At 48.5% G+C, this 24875-nt stretch overlaps 1 protein-coding gene across 3 annotated transcripts; it reads right to left on the bottom strand.

The window, feature by feature from the left end:
* Positions 1-103: 103 nt before the first annotated feature.
* On the bottom strand, positions 104-24875 carry ppp2r3b (protein phosphatase 2, regulatory subunit B'', beta). Of its 3 annotated transcripts, none has more exons than XM_060039657.1 (14): positions 24722-24875; positions 23805-24197; positions 14432-14617; positions 14001-14104; positions 13239-13341; positions 11826-11900; positions 11452-11538; positions 10709-10865; positions 9319-9367; positions 7542-7631; positions 7052-7227; positions 5036-5154; positions 4467-4570; positions 104-1166 (listed from the first exon to the last, which is right to left on the bottom strand). In XM_060039657.1, exons 2-14 carry the CDS (start codon positions 24174-24176, stop codon positions 1025-1027), a joined length of 1764 nt encoding a protein of 587 aa, XP_059895640.1. In that variant the 5' UTR covers positions 24177-24197; positions 24722-24875; the 3' UTR covers positions 104-1024. The 3 variants fall into 3 exon arrangements, with proteins under 3 accessions (XP_059895640.1, XP_059895641.1, XP_059895642.1); XM_060039658.1 differs by having other exon boundaries at positions 5042-5154; XM_060039659.1 differs by lacking the exons at positions 23805-24197; positions 24722-24875 and adding an exon at positions 17086-18523.

The following is a 24875-nucleotide window of genomic DNA, read 5'->3' as shown; positions in this document are numbered from 1 at the left end:
GAACTCCCAGCTGAAAGGTTCAGGGTTCGATCCCCGCTGTCCCTACCGTTTACTCTTGCCTACAGCAACTTTATCTTATAAACCAACATTAACTCAATACCAATAAATAGACTTAGTTTTATTTGAAGAAAAAAAAGTTAAAAAGGATTCTTTACTCTATTGAAATACATTTAAAAGGTATTTTTTCTCTTAGATATAAAACAGTATTCATAAGACATTTCCCAAACTCGTATACAGCACAGCAAACACAGAAATATTTACACCCATTTATAAATATAATTTATCACTTCATTTTTCTCGCACCAAATCCTTCACCTTACATACAGGTACTGTATGTTTACCAATGGCCACCTTACAACAAACAAAAACGCATAGACACACACACACACACACACACACAACTGTACACAGTAGGTCAAATCATGGCTGACTTAGCATTTTCGTGTTATTTTCCGCTGCAGTAACACCCAGCAGTGGTTGAAGTTGATGGTTCCCTGGAATGTCCCATTAGCCGCTTAGCTCCAATACTGAATGCCAGACAAGCTGCGTTGAATGAAACGCGGTACGCTTTCAAGTGATCCAATGCGCTTCAAGGGGCAGGGCGCTCACAGTGAAGGGGTGGTGGGCCAGCCGGTGACCGCTGACTGCTGGTCTCCGTAGTGGAGCCTCTTGATGAGCCTCAGACGCATCGGCTGAGAATCAACCCCCGCTGGGAAACATTTTGCCGTGTGAAAGTCACAATACAAGAATGAAACAATTGAAGGCGATGAAGACACTGGTCGTGATGTCCCACGGGGGGTCAAAGGTGAGCTTGTGGTCTTCCTGTGGGGGGGCGTTGGCACTGGCTGTAGTGAATAGGTCGTGGAGACGTCTCCTATGGCTTGCCGGTCTGGGCAGTTTCCAGCCTAAAGGCCGTTCACACACACACACACACACACACACACACACTGAAGGCTTGTCCGGTCCTCGGCCCTCAAGGGGGCTCCGGCCTGGAGCAGGAGGTGGGAGCCGTCCAGGACCGGCGTCATTCAAAGTCCTCCTCATACTTGTAATCCCCCAGGTCCAGGTTGCAGGGCGCGGTGGGGAACTCAAAAAAGTGTTTCTTTGCCCTCAGGCCCAGCTCGGTGGAGATGTGCTGGCCTAAGGGACTCAGGGGGTTCTCGTACCTGCAGGGGACGAATGGGGGGGGGGGGGAGACGGGTCAGGGACCAGGGCCAGGATGAGCCTCAGTGATTCGTAACATAAAGGCATTGAAGTAAAAACCAAAGGAAGATTACGTTGGAAGAACACCAGGGTGTAAAAACACGGTGAGGAAGGGTTCAAAGGGTCACCAGGTTCAAACGATAGTGAGTACAAATTCAGCCGGCGCAGGCAAAAGGCAAAGGGCCAGCCAGAGCAATGTGGTCTAGGACTCCATAGGCACCAATGAGGCCCCGGTACACACTTAAACCTGCACTATGATGGTTTTCCCATTAGCAGCCCCTAGTGGCTTGTGTTGTAGCTACAGTTATAACTATATAAGTGGGGGAAAAGTGGACCGGAATACAACGATTGATAGAGAAGAATTCCCTGGATGGATTGCTACATTTCAGACTTCCATGTACAGATCTTGTTGTAATGATGTAAATAGCCGCCGTGGGGAAGTCCCACAGTGCGGGTTTAAACCCTGATGCTCCGGCTGACTTTGGACTGGAGTTCTCAACAGCCTGTGGGTTGGAGTGAAGCGGGGGGGGGGGGGGAGTGCGGGGTTTACAATGGGTGGGGGCTCGGGGCTTGAGGAGGCTGGCTGCAGGTGAAAAGGCGCGGGGGGGGGGGGGGGGGGCTGGGAGCTGAGGCCTCCGTGGTGGCCCTGGAGGTCTTACCTGGCCTGCCTTAGCCCCCTGTCTTTAGCGTTCAAGCCCTGAAAGAACTGCCACAACACAGCGTGCCTGTCAACACTCATCTGGCATGTCTTGGCAAAATGTATCCCGTGTTCCATGTACGACAGAACACACGCATTCCCTGACTAGCTAAACATATGTATTCTAGTGTGGTAAATCGGAAGGGTCAAATTTGAGACAACATTTAAAGGTCCCATGACATGGTATTTTATGTATTCTTTAATATAGGTATTAGTGGGCAACTAACACAGTATTCAAAGACGTTCCCGAAATTCAGCCGTGGTGCAGTGTTACAGCCACTCCGAGCCAGTCGCACATTGAGCTTCCCCCAAATGCGCTGTTTTGGTGTCTGTAGCTATAATGCAAATGAGGAGGAGCGAGGCGGGTCAAGGAGGAGGGTGGGGGTGTGGCCCTGAGCAGCTTGCACGGTACCATGCGCTCCGTTTACAGTGGCTGTATCGCAATGGCGAGGCGCACACAGCCTTTAGCCGTGTTCTGTAAATATTCTAGAATACACGGGAGTCCTGGAGCTCTATATCTAAATATTATCATATAGCCTACATAGATATCTATATCATATAATATATATTATAACGGCCAAAAGCTGTGTGAGCCGATATTATGAATCTCAAACGACCGCGTTGGGTTCTCCGACGTTCCTGGTTCTTCAACGTCCTCATCAATGTGAAGTAGACTGAACCGCGACAAGGAGGAGAAAGGGATCGTTGCCGGGCAGCGCTTAGGCACCTCCGCCTCCGGCGGTGGTCCCTCAGCGGGTCTCAAGCTGGAGACATTCGCCGCCAACAATCCCTTTCTCCTCCATGTCGTGGTTCATGTTCTTGAGGGAGTCAAAGCCAAAGTTCCTTCCCCCCAATTCATTCTCAACCTTGGCTGAGATAACCCCCAATACGAGTCTCGTTGTAGAAATACCAGAGACGAGAGTCCGACAGAACGGTTATCCAAATAACAAGGAAGTGTACAACACTTGCGTTACAGTCCTGGAGCTCTATATCTAAATAATATCATATAATACATAGAAATCTATATCATTTAATACATTTTATCACGGCCAAAAGCTGTGTGCGCCTCCAGACGATATAATGAATCACAAATGACTTTGTCCGGTTCTGCGACGTCTCTGGTTCTTCCACTTTCACATCAACCTGAAGTCGACTGAACCGCGCGCTGCCTGCTGCCGGCTGCCCGCTGCTGGGCGATGGTGCCTCGCGGCAACCGGCGGCATGACGCAGTTCATGTACTTCAGCCAGTCAAAGCCAAAGTTCCTTTCCCCCCAATTCCTTCTCAACCATGGCTGAGATAACCCCCAATACGAGTCTCGTTGTAGAAATACCAGAGACGAGAGTCCGACGTGTTATGCGCCATAACGCCAAAAGCAGAACGGTTATCCAAATAATAAGGAAGTGTACAACACTTGCGTTACAGTCCTGGAGCTCTATATCTAAATAATATCATATAATACATAGAAATCTATATCATTTAATACATATTATCACGGCCAAAAGCTGTGTGCGCCTCCAGACGATATTATGAATCACAAACGACTTTGTCGGGTTCTGCGACGTCTCTGGTTCTTCCACTTTCACATCAACCTGAAGTCGACTGAACCGGGCGCTGCCTGCTGCCGGCTGCCCGCTGCCGGGCGATGGTGCCTCGCGGCAACCGGCGGCATGTCGCAGTTCATGTACTTCAGCCAGTCAAAGCCAAAGTTCCTTTCCCCCAATTCCTTCTCAACCATGGCTCAGATAACCCCCACAACAGTCTCGTTGTGGAAATACAAGACACGTCAAAGAACCGACAAGAAACACTTGCGTTACAGTGTGTGTATTCACACACACACACACACACACATGTGGCGCTCGCACGGTCGAGTCTCATTGGCGGGCCAACGTCTCTGGGCGGGCAAGGCAGAGTAAGGGGAGGAGCTGAGATTCCTGATGACGTCATGAATACAGACATTCCAAATCAGCGCACTTGAGCCTCCGTTTTTTCTAAGGCGAGCAGAACAGCTAGTGCTCGTTTTACACCAAACGCAAGTTTTAGCCATTGGGGGACCATAGGCAGGCTAGGGGAACTCATATTTATGTTAGAAAACCTCATAGAGTGAGATTTTCATGTCATGGGACCTTTAAGCTGTCTATGCGGCGTATGCCCTGGCATTTAGAAAGACATGTATTCAATTACATTTCCACTGGGTTTTCGCTTAATTATTATTTTCCAGGTGTTATTAATGTTAAAACCTTAAAATATTTTCCTCCCTTTTTTTCGTGAGTGTGGGAGAGTGAATGAGTGAGATAAAAAGAGAGAGATGTTGTAGTTGGTGTGTGCGTGTGTCATACTTTAATTGTGAGAGTGAGGGAGTGAGAGAGAGTTGTTGGGGGGGGGGGGGTGGGGGGTACGGCCAAGCCGCAGCATGCCGCGCCTCACATGTCAGCAAGTGCCGCTCTTATTTTCGTGCCATCTGTTCAATGGAAAGTTAATTTAGGACGTATTCTAATTGAATCATGTGTCCAATCTCTTGAAGAACTCCACTGTGGAGACGGAGACTGAGGGGAGGGCCGTCCTTACGTTTCATTGCACTGGTCGCCGGTTTCCTCGGCCACCAGGTGGTCGTACTCCTCAGCTGCGTACTTCTCCCAGTCGGACATCTCCTGGCCCTCCGTCTCCAACTCCTTACAACACACACACACACACACACACACACACACACACACACACACACACACACACACACACACACACACACACACACACACACACACACACACACACACACACACACACACACACACACACACAGTTCATTACCTTTATAACAAGGGAAGAATGCTGTCATAAATAGGGGCCTTTCCGTGTGCATGTTCTGAGTATGCATGTCCCCCTCCTGTCCCCCCGGACACCACAAAACATTGGACCCCTGCCGTGCACATGAGCAAGGCAGGGGCACTACGCTGAGTGGCAGCCCACTGCTCCTGGCATAGGGTGGGTTAAACGCAGAGACTTAAAAGGTGACACATAGCGTGTTGAGCCGGTGGTATACTAGGCCACCTTTAACCTCCCCAACCGGATTCGTATACACATCTCCCATGGGGAAGACATTGAGCATCCGTTATGATGACACACGGCCCGAGTCTTACCCTCACCACGGAGAACGGGTCCCTCTGCTCGTGGTACAGGTACTTCTCCACGTTGAAGAAGGTGTCGAAGAAGACGTGGCCCATCTTGCACCTCTTCAGGTCGCGCAGCGTGATGTGACCTGGGGAGGGGGGGGGGGGGAGAGAAGACGGTGACTAAAGATACAAGGCCCCGCTGCTCCCCGTCACGGTTTAAAAGGGAATAACTAAATGCTTCCATCTCCGGTTACACGCTGGAAAAGGTCAGCTGGTACGGCGTGCCAGACATTTCCCTCAGGGTCTAATTCCTGCCACAGTCCCCCCCCCCCCCCCCCGCCCCCCCTGCTTAATGTGGAGGACGGGCCGCTGATGGTGCGGTTACCGTGACTACAACTTTCCGTATGGGATAATGCAGAGTCCTACGTCAGAGTGGGAGCTTTGGGAAGGGGCAGCCGTGCCATGGTGTTACTAGGGACTAAGGTGTAGTTCCTCTATAGGCCTATAGGGGGCCTGTGCTGGTTGGATGCAGAATGACCTGCCACCATTCTGAGTCAATGGGGGGAAAAAAGTGATTTTATTCTCGTGATACAACGCCGATTCTCGGTGAGGATCTCAGTGGCTTATTCATCTCCATAGAACGGGTGACCTCACCCAACACCAAGCCCACATTTTCTTTCACTGTCTACGGTCTGGACACGCACGTCTGCTACTAGGGATGGCGAAAATGTAAAATATTCTTGACCGACCACCGAGCCTCATTAACCAACCGGTTAACCGATCAGATTAAAATGTGCTATTTGAAATAACATTTCGAGCCGCGCCAGCCGCCTGCTATTTCGTAACTCTGCTCATCTCTCTCCCGTTCTGCCTCCGACTCACACACACACACACACACACACACACACTCTCCGAGTGAGAGGCAGTGGCTCTAACCGCGGCACGACCTGTGTTTGAATTGAAACACGAGGCATGCTTACTGCAAGTTGACCGTGTGTAGAGAGCGGGCTCGAACGCCCACAATGGTCTGAGATGGCGAGGACCTGGTTGAGAGACCCTGCGCGGGATTCACCAGGGGCCAATCGGAAGAGGGCAGCGTTATGAGCTCATTTGAAACATTGCTGAGGCTCATTTAAGAAAATGACAGCTCCGAAGAGAAGCCGCTTGTTTAGTTTGGAGGAGACGGAAAAATTGAGTGTGAGGGATAATTCTTTTCACTACACACAAAAACATCTTGGAATGAGATGGCTAACCGTAGTCTTAGTAGACTAAACGCTATAGCGTTTAGTCTACTGTCCATAATAATTTAGAGATCATATTCTCCGCCGCTCGCATGCGGGAATAATTAAGACTTTAGCAGAAATTAAACAGTGGGCTAGAGACGCGGTGTCCGTCCAACTTCCATAAGTCACCTCATCTGATCATCTTTTCGTGTGAAGTGAAACCAACACACACTCCACAGGCCACACTGACCCCAATTTTTTTTTTTACCGACAAGCGACAAGATTGATCGGTTAACGTTGATACGGTCAACCATCGGTCAAACGGTCATCAGTTAACATCCCTATCTGCTACTGTAAATTTACATTAAGGGCATTTATCAGAAGCTTTTATCCAAAGCAACTCACAGTAAGTACATTTGTCATAAGAAGGGGAAACAATATATCGCTGTCAGTACAGTAAGGATGTTCATAGAACCAAGCGCCTAGCACTAAAGGGCTGATTAAGGTTCCATGTTCACGCAACTCAACGCTTCGACACAGTCGTGAACCTTTATGGTTCTGCGGCAGGTCTTAGTAAGTGGACCAATCGAAGCCCTTGCTGCTGCGTCGCCTCGACGGAAGGTTACCATTTTTGGGAGGCGCACGTCAGGCTCTCGCGGTGGACGCAAGGAGGGTCCGCAAGGACGCAAGGGGTCCGTAACCCCCATGCGATGCGGGAACGCGGGAACCATAATCAGCCCTTAACAATCACTGGGTTAACCCATTCCCTGTATGCAACACAGTTAGCTAGGATAGTGGGGGGGTGGAGGGGCTGACTGACCTTCGGCCTCGGGCTTGACCAGGTCCAGCATCTGGCAGAGGCAGTCCTCGAAGGGCAGCGGCTCCACGCCCAGCGCCTCCAGCTTCAGGCACTGCTCCTCGTAGAAGAACTCCAGCTCGTACATGCTGAGCACCCCGTCCCCGTCCAGGTCCATGCAGCGGAACCAGTACTCCATGCTGGTGTGGGAGGGGGGGGGGGACGGACGACGACGCGGGGAACAGGAGGTCAATGGAACCGGACTCACTGATGACCAACGGTACCTCTTAGTCCAAGCATGGACTAGGAGGTACAGGCAGTGCCGTGCTTCACTTCGATTCACTTGACCACCATTGTTATCATTTGAATGTAATCCCAATTGCATGACACATTTAAAGGTGCTTGTGTGTGTGTGTGTGTGTGTGTGTGTGTGTGTGTGTGTGTGTGTGTGTGTGTGTGTGTGTGTGTGTGTGTGTGTGTGTGTGTGTGTGTGTGTGTGTGTCTGTCTGCCCACCTGGTGTCCGTCTTCTTGTCCTCCTCGGAGATGATGAACCACACATAGTCGGCGTAGCTCATGCGGCCCTCCCTGTGCACCCGCCTGTCCCTGGGGGGGGGGGGGACAGCACACACAGGGGTCAGCACTGGTCCCTTTAAAACAGACTGGGCCTCATCCATCACCATCACTTCTTCTCTGCAAGGTGGGCCAACTCCTCTCCTCCACCCCGCCCTAAAACCTACTGTGCTGTTTTTTTTTAATCAACCGTTTCTGGTAGCAAGTTCACCAACACTGCTGAGATGACGGAGTTAAAGACACCACAGTCGGAAGTCCCAGAGACACAATTCGCCCAGAACATCGGATTGCTCAAGACAAACAAGACTCAATATAAATTATCCTCCAAAGCAGCAGGAGTAAATGATGTCGCTGTGAAGGCAATCTCCCGACGGTCCCCCTGAATCCCTGCTGACCAACGGTGCGTTTCGTGTGGATCCCCTGCGTGGGCTACAGTACAATTATTTTGGCTCAAGGACAGTTTACAGCCTACTTATTTTTATGTACCACATCACACGTAAAATGATCAAAAGCACAACACCTTTCTCATGCTCGCGATTTTTTTACTCGCAATTGCCAAACAGGCGCCCGTTGTTCTCCACAAAAGGTAGATGAAACAAGTCCCGGATCTATCCTGTTGTTAGGGACATCTTTGAACAGCCATTCATTTGGAACTCGCCCCAAGGAGAATTTGTGTTTATGGAACGCCGGGATCTCCCTGCTCAGGGGAGACCCCCTTTGATTGGTTGACCGGCGCTGCTAATGGAACGGCGCCCCCTGGAGTCTCAGAGAGCGTGCGATTGGAACAGCGGGCATCAATGAGCACAGTGTGGGGCCAGTATCAAAAGTCTTACGCCGCTAATTGCACAGGTGTTTCAAGACAAAGCGGTACGTTCACATGTCTGGAGCAGTGGGAACACTGGGAGTCATGGGTCTGTGTACTATGTGGGCTGAGCCTTAGCGTACTATGTTGCGGGAAAAAAACGTAACATTCACCTCACTAATGATCAGCTCTCTACATGCTCCTCTGAAAGGTAACCCCGCCCTCTAGTTTGGCCATTCTGCTATACTTTACCCTTTCAGGTGTATATTCGGCATTGAAAGATATTAACCACATCGAAGCTGAATTACTTTCTTTAAGCACAACCTCATCTATATTGCCGGGACATTATTTCGTCATTGAGATACTGTTTCAACACACATGAAAAATACTGAATTCTGAACATACAGTTTTGAATCCATCAAATGCATTTCCATTTGAAAAATGTTGAGAATGGATCGCATTGAGCCTGCAGGAAAGGAGAGATGAAACCTTTCAACCAACTGTTTGTATTGGTTGTCCATAACCACTTGATGCAAAACATTGCAGTGCATTGGCCTTTAGTGAATCTGTGCAGATGCAGGTCTGCACGATCTGGCACTTCTTTCTGAATTGATTGAAAGAAGTTATATACTGACAGAAGGAAGCCAATGCCATCTCCTGGAATATAATTGTAGTCAATAGCGATAATCCATGTCAAATTTGTACGATTATATCAACCGTCAGTCTATGCGTGGAGGGAATTGACAGTTAGGTTGACGTAAACATCCTGGCGGTACATCATTGTATGTCCCCGGCGACATCATAGACCTCAGAGGGTTAACGCTTGAGCCCAGCGCAATATACAGGCCGACAAAAGAAGTGACTTCATTTGTCAAAAGCACATGTGCACAAAGCCAAGCCTTTATGAAAAGCACATACCTTGTTACGGTTCCCGAGAATATTCTCTCAATCATCTTGTTGGAGATGGCTAGAAACAAAAAGCACACACACACACACACACACACACACACACACACACACACACACACACACACACACACACACACACACACACACACACACACACACACACACACACACAGAGAGAGAGAACATTTATGACAAGCAGTTAAACACATTTCTCTTACAGTCACAGCACTGCTCCGATTCCCCTTCAGCCATTTCACATTGCATTGAATCCATCCCTGCAGACCGTAAATCCTGATCAGCGGGACGCAGAAGAGTGTGTGTGTGTGTCTGTAAGTGTGTGTCTGTGTGTGATCTGGGGGATACCATAAATCCTCGGACCATCCCACCCGGCTACGGCGGTGGTAACCGTTCCAGACACTGCGTCACTGTAGAGTATGTGTGCTGCAGCTCTCCTATTGATCTTGTGTCTCATTTCCCCCCGAATCGCTCCGAGCATCAACTAGGAACATATGGCGTGTGTATGCATGTGTGGTGGTCATCTAGGGAAGGTTTCCCAACCCCCGTGAGAGTGTAGAAGACAGAGACGTGAAAACAATTTTTGTAATTTATTGCGACTTAGTATTTTAGCCGTGTGTGTGTGTGTGTGCCAGGACTGGAAATGGAATGACCGTCAAGTGAAGTCGATGTGTATCGCCCTTCATCATAATTACAGTCTCACAGGGCCTCCCGGGCCATCTCTCGATGACACCCCCTAAAGCTAGGCTCCCAGGGAGTAAGGGGGAAAACTTCCCCACAACCCAGAGTAAGGAGTCCAGAGAAGACAAACTAACTTCTAGGAATGCCCAGGAGTGCAGTAGGGGCCCATGTAGGCAGACTGACAATAATACTAATACTACTACTATTAATAATCCTCATAAGAAGTTGAACAAATACAGATAAATAAATGATGAGTTGAAAGTGAATTTACAAATCATTAGATTAGTCGTGATTGCACATCAATCATGAGATTAGATTAATCAGAACCGAGTCAAATGTGGTCCAAAGAAATATGAGGCAGACTGTAAAGCAATCATAATAATAGGGTTCAGGAAAACGTAACACGACTAGATTAATAATGATCTGACAATCAACGGGGAGATTAAAGTAATCTTGCATGAGAATTGAAATGCGGTGAATAGAAGCTGGGACGATAAAACGCGCCTGGCATGTACAGATATATTTCGGAGCCTGCATGCTGAGCATGTGCTCAACAAGGTACCCCTTTTGAAAGCACGGTAATGTACTCCACTACTCTGGTGACACGAGGGTTGACTGGCGGATACAGATGACGAGGACGGTGACGAGGCGGTGCTGGGTGAGTGCGTGTGTGGGGTTCAGCATGAACCAGGCGGGTACGTACTCTGGTCGTTGTGACGGGCCAGGTCTCTCTGGTCGATGAAGAGGTCGTGATCCGTGTCCAGCTCCCAGAACTTGCAGTAGATGACGTAGAAGTGTTCGTAGGAGAAGAACTCGGTCAGCTGGTTGATGTTGTCCACCTGGTCCAGCAAGGCCACGTTCTGCGGCCGTCGGAAAGAAAGAAAGACACACCTTTCAGCCCAGACTCTTTCTCCCCCTTTCAATGAGTTCAGCTTCCGTTGAAACAGAGCAAAACGCTTTGTTAATTCAAAGGGCGCTTTCACTCTTGTAGTTCAGTGAACTCGGTCTGATTCAGAGGTGAAGTTTGATTCGGTGAGCGTTCACACTGGACTTTGTCGGCAAACCAAAGATTGTAAACCACTAATCAGTCCGAACTGAATAATTAAAAAGTCAGTGTTTTTGCGACTGTACACAAGCGAATGCTTCCTTATTGAACCAGGTCTGGGATGAGTTATTTTAATCTTGAATTGGTCTATTATTTCCAGTTTGCAACGACTGATCCCACAATGGTTTCGTTTTTTTACTTCCAATATTTGGGTCGGATCCCGCTCACTTGGAAGCGGGCAGAATACCCCGTTATTGAGCACACCAGGGTACTCGTTAGGGTTTGCTTAAAATGTACCAGGCAAATCAGGTGTGACAGCACCCTAAATTGGCAATGGCACAAATAAAGAATAAAAAAATCCATGAACAGGCTTTTATTGTGAAACTACTGTGAAACCTCACCTGAAGAAGGTTGCTTTTCCTCAGCTCTGAGCATGTGATCCTGCCAGTCCAAGACCGGTTCACATTGTAGAATATCCTCTGGATGACCTGCCAGTGAGATCAGAGAGACAGTTAGTAGCCAGGTAAAACCACCCTACGTACTGCAGTTCTCCAGGCAGAGTGTATTTGGTATGTGTAAAATGAGGACTCATTGCGAAAGCCCAAAGGGCACAGAATGATAATTTCGCTTCACATTTGTTGTGCGACCCAAAAAAAACAACAACATGGTACTGTTTTTAAATGAGTGCATGTAGCGGGCTGTGTTGTTTAAACAGGCCCTGAGGTTTGGGCTTGGGAAAAGATCTGTGCTTTTGGTCAGAGTGGCATTGCCTCACCGTGGTAATGTAGCGTGTGTGAAATTCGGAGGCCTCCTTCAGAAAGTTCAGGCCTGAGTGAGAGTCCACCACATCCTGTAGGCAACAAGAGAAAAAGTCACCCCGAGTCCTGCCGTCTCTATGGCAACCGGCACTGACCACTCGCCAGCGCAACCGCAATAAACCTATACATCTGGCCGAGCACTTTGTGGTTCGTTCTTCGAGGAGAAAGAACAGAGTAACGCATCGCTGCAGCTGTCCACGTTGCATTGAGTAGCTGGACAGACATTGTTTTCATTCGCGTTTGACTAGTAGTGAACCATCATGGCATAAATCTACGATTCTATCTGCTATGCATCTGGCTGCTGTCAGAAGAGGCCTGAGGTAAGAGGCCATCAAATTCTTAATGTTGGGTTTTGATGGCGGGAAAGCCCAGCAGGGGGGGGGTTGAAATGACCCCTTCAGAGTGCCTGGGCAGAGAGCTGTGGGAAGACTGAAGCCAGCGCTCCTCCTCTTGCCATGAACCCTCATCTTTCATGTGGTGATGCTGCATCACAAATGAATTACACTTGTGATGAAAAGTGGGGCCACTTCTGAAACGAAGCATTTACGCTCGCGCACACACACACACACACACACACACACACACACGCACGCACAGGCACGCACATCTTATTTATTTTCTGCAGTGGGATTGAAATGTTGACATAAACGCGCAGGCGGCAATGAAATTAAAAAGGCCTTATTTTGGCCGTCGTGCCTCTTTGACTCTTCCTGGGAGAAATTAAATCATAGAAAAGCACATAAATCAGCGAAGGCGGAAACAGGCTGGGACAGTCACATCTACTCCACCGCAATCCGCCTTTCATTCATCACAACAGTCACAAGAGGTTTGCAGCGGGGCCGTGGTACAAATTAAACGCTGCCGCGCCCGACGACATCGCGGCCGGCGTGCTAACGGGAGGCGCTCCCGGGCCCCGCAGTACCAAACGAATCAGGTGTAGCGTGGGCTCCGAAGCGGCGAATCAACATGATGACCGACACCTCGTTTTAAACGGCTAACATGGCAATTCCAGCAAGTGGATTACGTTTCTGTGTCCCTCTCTCTAAAAGGGGTTTGCGATGCCGCTTTACGCAAATTATACTGCAAACGTTGCGTAGGCGTCGTTGGATGTCAGAGTTCGCCCTCCGTTTAATTTTGATGACTATAAATATTCAGTTTAGGAAACCCTCCGCACACATACAGCTTACAGTACTTAATTGGCCACCCGTCTCCACAAATACCCAAACCTCCAGCCCGGCCCTTCGAAAAGTCCGCCAGCTCTTCAGGGCGGTCCATAGAATATGCGCTACTTTCTGCCCTCAGATGATTCAGCCCAGTACAGTCGTCCTGTGATGTCAAGCTCCCCCCTCTCCCCTGCCGCTCGCCCCTACCTGCAGGAATGGAATAAGGTCCTCTTGTTCCAGGTAATTGCAGCCAGGCCTGGCCAAGAGGTGCACAAATTTTGCGGCGGCGTCGTGACAGGTCTGAAGAGTTCTGGGGAGGGAGAACAGATGGTGGCCGCTTTACTCGTGCTCTCTTTCCCTCTCTCACACTCACACACACACTCTCTGCCTCACGCGCTCACTCACTCCTGTTCACCTTCTCGAGCCCTTTCTCAATTCAGGAACACGAGTCTCAACCTGTTCCCCTCAAAAGGAAATTAGGATTCTGACTCGCCACCGGTGTGATTATGGAGCGGGGCCGTTAATGCCCGTGATGAAACGGTGCCAGAGTCCAATGGACCGCTCCGCTTATGAGCAGCACTCCTAAAAGGACCAGACTGCTCAGGCTCTCTGGAGACTCCAACATTAATACACCGGCGTACATATAGTACACCGCCCAGGCAGCCCAGAGTCCAGCGCACAAGGCCATATAACAAGAGGCCTCCGTCTCGTCACGTCACGCACACAAAAAGAGAATGGATTGTCTTCTACATACACATAAACAAACACTATTCACCCTGGCCTGCCGAGGGGGAGAGGAGAGGGGGGGGGGGTTTGCCTTGGCAATTGTTGCCATCTTGTTTTTGTTCTCAATGAAAAGAGACAGGCCACGGCATCGAGACAGAACAGAGAGTCATGCTGGTGCTGGGAGTCCACTGATTGGACGGGGCAGGGCCGGGCCCGGAGCCTGACAGGGGGCCTTTGTCTTACTTTCTCCACATGGCCACGAACTTGTGCACCGACACCGAGCCCGTCCTGTCGCCTCCGGCCGCGTTGAACAATGGCACTTTCCAGAAGAGGGGACACTCGCAGGCCTGGGGGTGGGGGGAGGGAGGGAGGGAGAAAGAGAAAGATAGTAAAACAAATTGTGCTGTAAGAATCCCTGAAAGAAGCCAATGTGACAGAGCAGACAAGAGGAAAGCGCAGCCACAACAAGCCCTACTGGTGGCCATCAGGCCCATGGGGGCCGTTTCTCACCCCCTCCGACCGTTCCCCTCGGGTCATCGCTCACAGAGAGAGAGAGCTAATATTTGTGCATTCAAAATGGAAGGGAGCCCCGGTTGCGGCGGGCTAATGGCGCTAATGCAAACAATGAGGCCGGGACGGCGGGCGTCGCCGACCGAGCCACACGGCGGACTCACCTTGGCGACCTGCCCCATGTCCTCAATGCTGGCCCTTTCACCGGGGAACTGGGCAAATATTGTCTCGACCTTGGAAACGAGGCCGTCGACGTTGAGGTTGGCCTGGGGCCGGCCCAGTGGGAAGTAGAACTTTGGAATGCTTTCACTCAGCGCCGGGGCGACGGGCGGCGGCGCCTTCACCTGCGCCTGGGGAACACACGGGGGGGTAAACACGGATGAGCTGGGTTAGCCGCGGCGGGTCACGAGAGCAACGCTCACACCTTCAGGGGAGATGGACGGCCCCCCATGAGGATCACCTTGCAAATTGGCGATTATTCAACATCACTGATTGCCCGTTATTTGTTTATCTTTAGTGGCTTTCACGTGAGGACATGTCAGCAGCGCATCAGTTGACTGGGCCTCATTTAATTATCATCGTTGGCCTCTGTTGAAGAGCCCGTCTGTGACCCATGAATGGCGGTACTCTTCGACGCGACAGGGGAAAGATAATGGAATATATATCTCTGAATATAAGCCCTCAGAGAGGGCACTGGAAGACAAGGGGTATTCATGCATGTGGAAACGTAAACAGGAGCTGTTGTAATGAATTTTGTAATTGAATTGATCTTCCAATAAATCCTTATCCGTCTCATCGACAAACAAGGTTACTGAAGTCAATTTAGACCGAACGTCCTTGGATTGCTGTGTAGGTATTTATACAGCTCATCTGAATCGCAAAACAAACAACATCAATCACGATATATCTGTATCCAAGGACGAGCCAAAACACAAAACTGAAAGACAGACAGAGAGAGACAGAGACAGAGATAGAGGCCACCGTGGCTAGTTCTAAAACTGAGAGCCTGATTACTGGCAAGCAGCAGTTGCCAGTGACAGTTTAGGAGATAGAAGCAAAGAGAAGGCATGCTCTCTATGTGCTTAATGTTTGAACTGTATGGGTGCTCCGGGGGGGGTTAAGTCAATGGTGACATAACAGGGGGACAAGGCTGTGCACGGTGTGTCTATCTGCTGGCCTCCCATCCTGCATTAACCCCGTCAACCTGAAGGTCCACAACTGACGTACATTACCCATGTATGTCAGAGACGGTGCACAGGGGTGGGTGAGCGTCTGTGCATGAACGTGCACGAAACCAATATGAACTGGCGAATGGACAGCTTTGTACGTAATGGTTCTGGTTATGTGCAGCATACCGACCCCTGTCTCCAGGACCTCTCCTTTAAACTCCCAACAACAATGACATCATCATCATCGTCCGGGGACCCTGGCCGACCTGTCATGATCAATTTGATTCAAGAGCGGTGCGATTCAAGCAGCACTACTGGGCATTGCACACATACTACAGAGATATGGCATCCCCCTTGGCACCGCCTCGACACCGTGTCACTTTCCACGCGCAGAGACCGAAGGCAGCAGCAGTCCTCTGGAAGACAGGTATGTTGGCCTCCAGGCAAAGTGGTTTTAGTATTCTTTTGCATCAAGAGGTCAACTGCGGTGGCATTGAAGGAGCGCTGCATCAACCTCATAAAAAGATACTGCGTGTGTGTCCGGTGTCTGCCCTGCCCATCCTTCCCATGGTGTTCCAACCCTCTGACATGTTTAACACGACGCATTTCAGAACATGGTCCCGCGTGTCATGTGTCTCCACGACGTATCTTATCTCATTTGGCCAAGAGGGAACCGTATGCGTTCAAAGGGTTACACTCCGATGGTTGAACGTTTCCTCCTGAGGCATTCCACCCTACTGTCTGCAACACGGATTGATAAAAGGTCTGTCCACTGCGCGAGTGTGTGTGTGTGTTAGTGGGTGCGTGTGTGTGTGTGTGTGTGTATATATATATGTGCATGTGTGCATGGGTATCGGGCATTGCTATAAAAGGACATAGACATCTCCTGTGGCCCGGCCTCCCCCCCGGCCCCAGCACTGTCTCCCTCCGAGCTAACCACCAGCGGAGCTCCCGAGCACAACTGCTAAGCCCCTGCGATATTTCACACATTCACAGCGGCGCTGCCTGATTGGGGACAGTAAAGCGGTCAGACAGCAAACAGCTGCACAAGGACACTCTCATCCCAGACACTTTGTCGGGCCCTACCCTTGCTTGGACCAATACCTGACGTTCAACCACAACCTCCGACCGGTGGACCTCAGCGTCTGCGACGGGCCCGATCCGTTTTTACCAGGGCATCACAAACAACCTCAGCTGTTTCCATTCCCAAGCGCTTCAACATGTTTACCAGATGAAACAACATCTGCTGCCCTTGTGATACACTGTCACCATGTGATATCCTAACACACTTTTGGTCGACAGCGCACAATGCATTGCTTATTCTCAACAAAAAGGCCACAATAACAGCCTACACTTACCATGACTCTCTACCTCTAAAGTTGAACAATTTAGAGACTTTCACTTTTTAACTTGAAACTTTGCAAATGAGTTAGCAACCACTGAATATCCCTTCAAAGTCCATGCCACTTGTCCTGTTCCCATCAACCAGTACACACACACACACACACACACACACACACACACACACACACACACACACACACACACACACACACACACACACACACACACACACACACACACACACACACACCTACATGCCCCCCCCCCCCCCCCCCCAAGAACCGACGCCGTGCTGAAACACCTGCCTGTCCTTGGTGAAAGGCTTGGAGCCTCTTCTTGAAGCGCGAGGGCAGGACAAAGTCACAGCCCCGGGCCAGCAGCGCCAGCTCCTTCCGCAGGTCCGGGTCCTGGCGGAGAGACAGCTCCTTCATCCTCATCCTGGCGCCTGACACGACCGTGGAGGCTCGGGCACTCACATGCACACCGGGCCTGGTGGTATCCTCCAGAGCACACCGGGCCGTGGCCACAGGGTCCCGGCCGTGAGTGGTAGGAGGCCCGCAGCGGGAGACACAGACTGGCGCGTACCTGTCTGCGGAGCACCCCAGTCTACAGAGTCCCAGTCCACCGAGTCCAAGTCTGACCGAGTCCCAGTCTGCTTAGCCACCAGTCTGACGAGTTCCAGTCTGTTGACAGCCCGTTGCTGGTCCTATGTCAGGGAGTGTGTCTCTTAATGCAGAAGAGAGCAGCTGCAGCCGTGTTTGTCCCTCTCTTCCTCAACCCCCCACCGTGCTCTCTCTCCCTCTCTCCCTCTCTCTCTCCCTCTCTCTCTCCCCTACTCTCTCGCCCAGTCCTGATCTGGCCACACAATCTCGGCTCTGCCTGCCGCTCGGCTCCGGTCTATATACAACACGAGCAGGGCACACTGTGTGGGTCAGGCAGCCTCAGCCTCAACGTGACTGCAGAGATAAGCGGGGACAGTGTGTCGGTGAGGGAAACGAGAGCGAGGGAGAGTGAGGAAAAGGGCGTGTGCGCCTGCCCTTTGCGGTTGGCATTCCTCCGTACACCCCGAGTAGGTTATGTAAGAACGCTCAATGTGATGAACCGGTTGACGCATTATGCAGCCAACGACGCGCACCTCGAAAGGGGGTAGACGCACCTGAGAGACCCACATTTCAACGGCTTCCCAGTCAAACAGCATTCACATTCAATGCAATGCTTCCAGGACTTCCAGTATTGTCTAGGTAGTATTGTTGAAAGTGGGAACGCCAAATGGATGCCTTGAGGGCAATGTGCTAAGCATTTTTTTTCTTAACCAAGCCAAAGGCGAAGATTAAACATGGTGCAATCAAGACTATTAATAATAGGTATGTATGTGTTGCAATGTGAGATGTGGCTGCATTGATTTTTCCTTGTTGACCACAAAGCGAAGTCAAATATTGCGGGACAAAGTACAACACAAAGCAGACAAGTTGGATCCCAGTCTTCTGCCTCCCATCTGGTGGTGGTCTTTCTTTGTGTTGCCATTCTTCTCGCTGGGCCGAGCTGCCAAACATACCACGTCTTATTATAGGTGGAGGAGCCAAGTCGGTGCAGCGGGGAGGAGTGTCAAATTCATAGAATGATGGCTGAAAACAGACTATGCCTATTAAAAGCAGAACCAAGCACTGTTTGGGCAACCCAAGAAACCAGATCTGGAGAAACAACCGTGTATCTTTTGGTCGCGGCGCAAACAAACATCCGCTCCCCATAGCTGCCATACAGGCCTGTCAGCAATTACATCAATTCCCCATAAAGGCGGTGATATGAAAGCTATAGGGTTGCCTGCGCTGGGAGGTGAGCAATGTGGGGCTGTGCACAGGCTGGAGGACCTATTGTTAAAATACTCCCACATCTAATTAAAAATAAAAGCCGCGCAGATGCGCGCACCAAGGTCAACACACCGTACACAAATAAACAAAAAGATAAAGAAGGTGTTGAGGGCCGTAGCTGGCGGAGCGGTTGAAAGCGTGGCCTGTCAATGCCGCGCCGTCACTGGCTAAAAGAGATGTAAACATGTGGGCGTAAATAGAGAGCCACATAGCACCTAAATGACAAGTATTTTTAGAAGACAGGATCACAGAGCTCCCGCGCACCCGATGGTTTCAGCCCAAATCCACTTCCTGTTGCCCCCCCCCACGCCAAACAGGATACCGCACGTGCTTGACGAGTACTTTGTGTGAAGGCTTCTTTATTTATTTTTTAACACCGTCTGCCTTTTGTTGTCCACCCAACGCCCGTCAATTGAAACCAAGCTGTGAAGGGAGGGCACCGGGGCCAGAATAAACCCCACGCATCACATAGAGCCGTCAGCACGCGTTTGCGCAGCAGTAAAGTGACTCTGAAGCCTGCGCCGCTAAACAGCAGGATTCATCACGTTTCAGATAATCATCAGCTGGTATGCTCACACTCATACAGACACAAGGTAGTTCTGAATGAAACTGGATTCTGTGAAGTGCGTATCCTTGGAAAGTGCCAGAATGGACCAGCTCCAGTGAATATCAACTTCAACCAATTCAGTACAGACCCATCACAGTCTATCTAGCAATCTCGGACCAGAACCAGGAAGCAAGAATAGCCCTTAAATGGTTCACTGTACCAGAGTACAATGCGAACAGATTTGAGGCTGACCCACCATTCATGTATTCTCGTATAATCACACACCATGGTCAAAAAATTAGGATGTTGTCTCTTTACCTGCCTCTCAGCCATGTCCAGGCGGCCGGTGTTCATTTTGGCCACACACAAGACACCAAATCTCAATCCTTGTGATTTTCATTAAATTACATAATGATGAAGTAACCAGTGGGATTGGCAAAACATGACTTCATAATTTAATGAATCACTTAAGGACACCCCAGAGCAGGGACTCAAGGTTGAAGCCCAACCGCGTTGGGCTTCAACCACTGACCACGGGGAGTATATGTCAAACAGAGCAGTACATGCTGGAAGAGCAAACCGAAACTTAAACAGGAGACTGAAGGGTAAACGAAACCTAACCAAAGTGGTTCCTCAGGGCTTTTTCCTGAACCTGCCAAAACAGATTGCAGGTGTTGCCGCGATCATGCTCTGCTGAATACAACTTGAGCATTAGCAACTTTTTGTTGAGCTGGGAACCAGAGTTTTACAGTCCTTCTCAGATAGGGGAGGCGATCACTGGACATGACACTGGTGCGTTAGTGAGGCCCAGGTCTCTCGCCCCACTCCATCCCCTATTGTTGGATGTCTGGGCCAGAGATTTGGGGATTGACGTGACCATGGCCAGCTTTCTGAGCAAAGATGGACAGCTAAGCAAAGGGGCAGCAACAAGCTGTTCGTGATGTGGGTGCTGATCAGCTCAGCTGGCATGCAAGGAGGAGAACCCGGATGATCTAGGGGTTCACTGAGAAAAGTAATCTGAGCTACAACCAAGCTCAGTCATTTAAGATCATTTATCATTTAATCATTTAAAATGCAGCTTTTATCTTTTGGCTGTGATGCAAAGAACTAAATGCCACTGCCAGATCCTGCCAGAGATTGGATTACAATAAGCAAGTGTCAATGTTGCCTTGACTGTCAAACCAAACCAAAACAATGCACCAACATCAGCTCCAAGAAGATGGCTGTTAGAAAATAATGTTAGAAAATAATAGACAAGAAAATGTATGCCGCAATATTAGTGCTGAACCACTGTTTTATTCTAAGGCTTAGTATAGTTTCTTGACACACAATGCAAGCATTTTATTTATTTTTTTTTATGTTCCAACCGTCCCTCGTTTAGTGGCAAGATGTGCAGTGAAAAGCTTGCCCTACATTCAGTACAAGACCAAGCTTTTGAATTGTCCACCTTGCTCACTCAGGTGGACCATAAATCCCTTGGACCTAGTATGCAGAACTCTCCAATAGTGTTCCAAGACGGAATGCAGTCACACCTGACATTAAACATTTGTCTCCAGTAACGTTTGTGATCCAGTTTCATTACCCAGATCAACATCAGAATAACTACTAGCAACACTTGCACAATCTTTGCTGTTGTGACCAGCTATTCAAAGCAAAATAAACTTGAATGGCATCCGTTTCCCATACATAAAAGCAAGACAGCTTCCTCAAGATGTCATTCTGCAGTGATTATGGATGACCAGTAATGGGTTTAACAGTTGGCTGCAATATACCAAGTTACCAACTAACACATACTAGATACCACTCAGTTTCTAATACATTGACGTGCAAATAAACACATTTTAGATTACATATTTGTATTCAATTCAAAACACCCAGTCGACACTCAATTGTTATGACCTTTGACTCCGGCTTGAAATATCTTCAAAGCTGCTATGCCGACAGAGGCATGTTGAATTAAAAGACAGTTGTCGAAACAGAATGAGATCTTTAATACCAAACAGCAGGATAGAAAATCGGCGTCAGCAGTTTGATTTCAAGCAAAATAACTAAATCAGGAAGCAGCAGGAATAAGGCTTAGATAAGTAGCATTTATTACTCAAATACCAAGTTAATAGAATAACTTAATAGAAAGAAAAAAAATGACTAGAGGCGGAAAAGCTTATGCCTTCAATGTCTGCGGAGCCCTATTCCAATTATAACAAAGAGGTAATAATAGGTGTTGATCTACACAGCAGACAGAGCTCAATGCTGAGGCTTCATTAGGGGCTGTTTCTGGTTCAGCAAGGGAGAATGATCAGATGCCACATATTCAGACAATGAGTGACATCTGAGGGGAGTAGTTCTACGCTGAACCGCACAGGGGATGAATGCTCTGCCACACCTCATCCCACTGGCTCAATTCTCTGTATCTAATGCCAACACAAGGGAAGCAAGGCTATCTATATCAGTGTCTGGTGTCCGAGTTGGACCAGCTGTTCCGGGGAAGCATCAGCATGACGTTAATTGAATATTTCACTAATCCTTCAAGGAATGTGTTTGTATTCAGGAATTCCTTGGACGTCTTTAAATAGACACACTTCTTTATACCCGATGATCGCAATCCTCCACACCTAATAGGACACAGGCATTGCTACATTCTCCTAGGTATGGCACAGTAGACTCCCCACACTAGTGACCATATTGGAATAAGTGGGGCCAAAGATCAGGTAATGAGCCGAGAAGAAAGATATTTAAATCAAAAAGTAGTCTCACATCTGTCAAAGCTATTGCAAGATCGCACAAGGACCGATGTTAATCATAGAAGGAGAGAGTTCAGGATTCATTGCAAACATATGTCTGTCGTGAAATAGCAGTATTCTAAAAACAGAGATGAGAATGGATTTTTTCTGTGGCAGGCTTGCAGCCCATTGTTTTGTTTCTGCGTAAAAAAATACCTGTGGCTTTGTTTGCTTAATATGAAAAAAAGAGTTGATACACTGGATCATATATTATACTAATTCCATTGCGATCCCACAGTAGTTTAGACAATGAACACTGGTCACTCGCCATCAAAATATTTCTTCTTGGCTTTTAGGCCACCTTCAAGTGTGGTTTAGAACTGATGGGGAACATGGCAAGCACCAGTGAGCCGCTAGGAGTCTCCTGTCGCTTACCCTCAACACATCAACAACTTGTAGAAAGTGCAGAGTCTAAGAGCACATGCCACCAGCTGCCTTGCACTTTCAATGTCATCACATTCACCAACGACCTCCACTCAGCCATGCCCCTCTACCCTGCACTCCGCAGCTTGGAAAAGGGTGTGTGGATCCTCAAGCAACTGCTGCTAATGCACAGTAAAGTATACAGAGGATTCTGATTGTTTCATGGTAAACAGAGCTCGGAAATAATTGAAGCCCCTCCTAGCGACATAGCACTACTCTCTGGAGATGGGGACCACAGCGTGCTTAACCCTGCCCAAACGGATCACCAACACAAACGCAACACAGCACTCTAGAGCCGGTGAAAAAGTCTGAATTTAGCTGCTCAGGATTGTGCCAAACATTTGCAGTAGTAATTGCCCACAAGTCCCTTTACATATGCTAACAGACAGAGAGGCTCCAGAGTCCAGGCCGATGGGAGCGTGTCAAGCAGTTCTTCACTGACAATACAGTGATGAGATACTCGGCAGCCTCTTGTGGCCAGAGTTGGGAAATAATCACCCACGAAAACGAGATCAAAACATCAAATTGCTGCCTGTGTTTATTTTTGGATGAAAAAAAAAAGAAATCAAACTCTTGGCAGGCAAATAAGCCTGAGGACATTTGCAAAGTTACACCTGGATTTTGTAACTTTTTCACCAGAGTAATTATTTTGTTTAAAATGATTGACAAGTGTCTATGGAACAAAACCCCACCATCGAAAGGCCACTCTGCCAGGGAATCTATGCTCTCTTAAATTGATCGGGTACAAAAGGTCAAGAAAACCTCTATCAAAGCCTTGCGTAGATGGTGTTGTGTTCAGGTGAAGGAGAGGTGACATCATGAATAGCAGTTTAATGTATTTAATAAAGTAATAGGTGCTGTGTAAAAGTTAAGAACAGCTGGTTTAAAGTTGATCATTCAAACCATTCTATACTCGAAATAGCTCCATTATCTTAACCAGTCAATCCTGCAGATATACTCCAGAGATAATGCATACTTGATGCAAAAAACAATTGTGAGAAAATCGGAAATACATGTGGGGAACGTGGTGATTGTTTGCATTGTTGCACCTAATCATAATGTAGGTGTAGCTAAAAAAAATAACTGAGTGAGCTCACTACAAATAAAAGTGACGTTAACTCATTTTCATTTCCACACACAAAGTTGTTAATAAGTACATACTGTATAGCCAAAAGCACAGCCAGTTTCGGACCAAATAGATGTGCTAAAAAGGTGCTACATAACCTTACATAGCCTTAGTACTTCAAATGTAACACGTTCAGAAACTGAATAGTTAAGGAGCAATTTAAATATAAGACAGTATGGAGTTAAATTAAAAGAATAATATAATGAATCCGTTGCCATGACAAACAAGAGATCTTCACACTAACCCAATTCATCAAGCGATATAGTTTATGTAGATGTACCTTTTTGGAGCTAACCGACTTCCGCAGAGCTCTGCCATTGGGTCCTGTTACTCTGGCATTGCTGCTGCTGCCAGAGGGCAGTGTGTGACTGGGTGGGGGGCTGGAGGAGGCACCAAGCGAGGAGGTCCTCCGTTCTGCATGGGTCTTATGGCAGAGAGATCCCTTGGACGCATTATTGTTCTCACTGAACAACACGGAATCACTTGCATCCACATTGCCCAGATCGATGGATTGCCCGCTCTTGATGAGAGAAAGGTAATTCTTCAGCACCGACTGTGTGGAGGGGTCACTCAGCCAGGTGAGGTATAGCTCATCCACCTTCAGCTTTACAACTGGTTGGAGAACTTGTGGAGACGGCATGATGTCGAACATTGACTGCTCTTACCGCAGCACCTGAGGGAAAATGAAAACACAGACCCAATCAATATTACCCAAACCACTAATAGCCGGGATGATCAACACAATCAATCCAAGCTTGATAATAACGCCCCTGCTGTAGTGAAATGAAAGCCCACTCTTTCATGTGGAACTAGGCTCAGCTGTGACAGGACGGACTATTGAATTTTCCGCGCGAACTGTCAATACAGTAAACAGCTCTTGGGGACAGCTGGTAACTGGACTGGAAACGTCCACTCAAAATATTGTATCATAACACAACTGGTGAATTTTGTATCTGAAATTCGTATCTGGTCTATAAAACATGTACTTGGTTCTCAGACGTGCACTACTAAACGTTTAGGAACATACCGTTACTGCTTGGTCTACTCATGTCAGCTACCTGCTAGCTAGCTGAAAACTCATTTAGCTATGTAAACTGTAAAGCATTCACTATTTTGGATCCCTGTGAGTTAACATACGTATCGATTGTACACCTGTGCAGCTATGGGATCTATAGCCAGAATATTCTCGTCATTTACCTTCATATCGCAACGGTGAGGTTGTTTACGGAGCGCTGTCTCTTGTGTTCATTTTTGTGACCAAAGACACAAGCGCAACTTTTTCCAATTCTCGTTTAGCCGGAAGAGCTGCTAACGCGAGATCTCTCGTTCCAACGTCCACCCTGCAAACTTG

The sequence above is a fragment of the Gadus macrocephalus genome, chromosome 20 (genome assembly GCF_031168955.1).
Source record: "Gadus macrocephalus chromosome 20, ASM3116895v1".
Taxonomy (NCBI): Eukaryota; Metazoa; Chordata; class Actinopteri; order Gadiformes; family Gadidae; genus Gadus; species Gadus macrocephalus.
The sequence above is the reverse complement of the archived record's forward strand: the minus strand, read 5'-3'. Positions and strand labels throughout refer to the sequence as shown.

Excerpts from the sequence above, each read along its gene's own strand:
- ppp2r3b (XM_060039657.1), bottom strand. The coding sequence starts at position 24,176 with ATGTTCGACATCATGCCGTCTCCACAAGTTCTCCAACCAGTTGTAAAG. Across the intron at positions 10,866-11,451 it reads GGAAAAGCAACCTTCTTCAG|AACGTGGCCTTGCTGGACCA; the intron begins GTGAGGTTTCAC and ends CGACGGCCGCAG. Across the intron at positions 9,368-10,708 it reads GGCCCGTCACAACGACCAGA|CCATCTCCAACAAGATGATT; the intron begins GTACGTACCCGC and ends TTTTGTTTCTAG.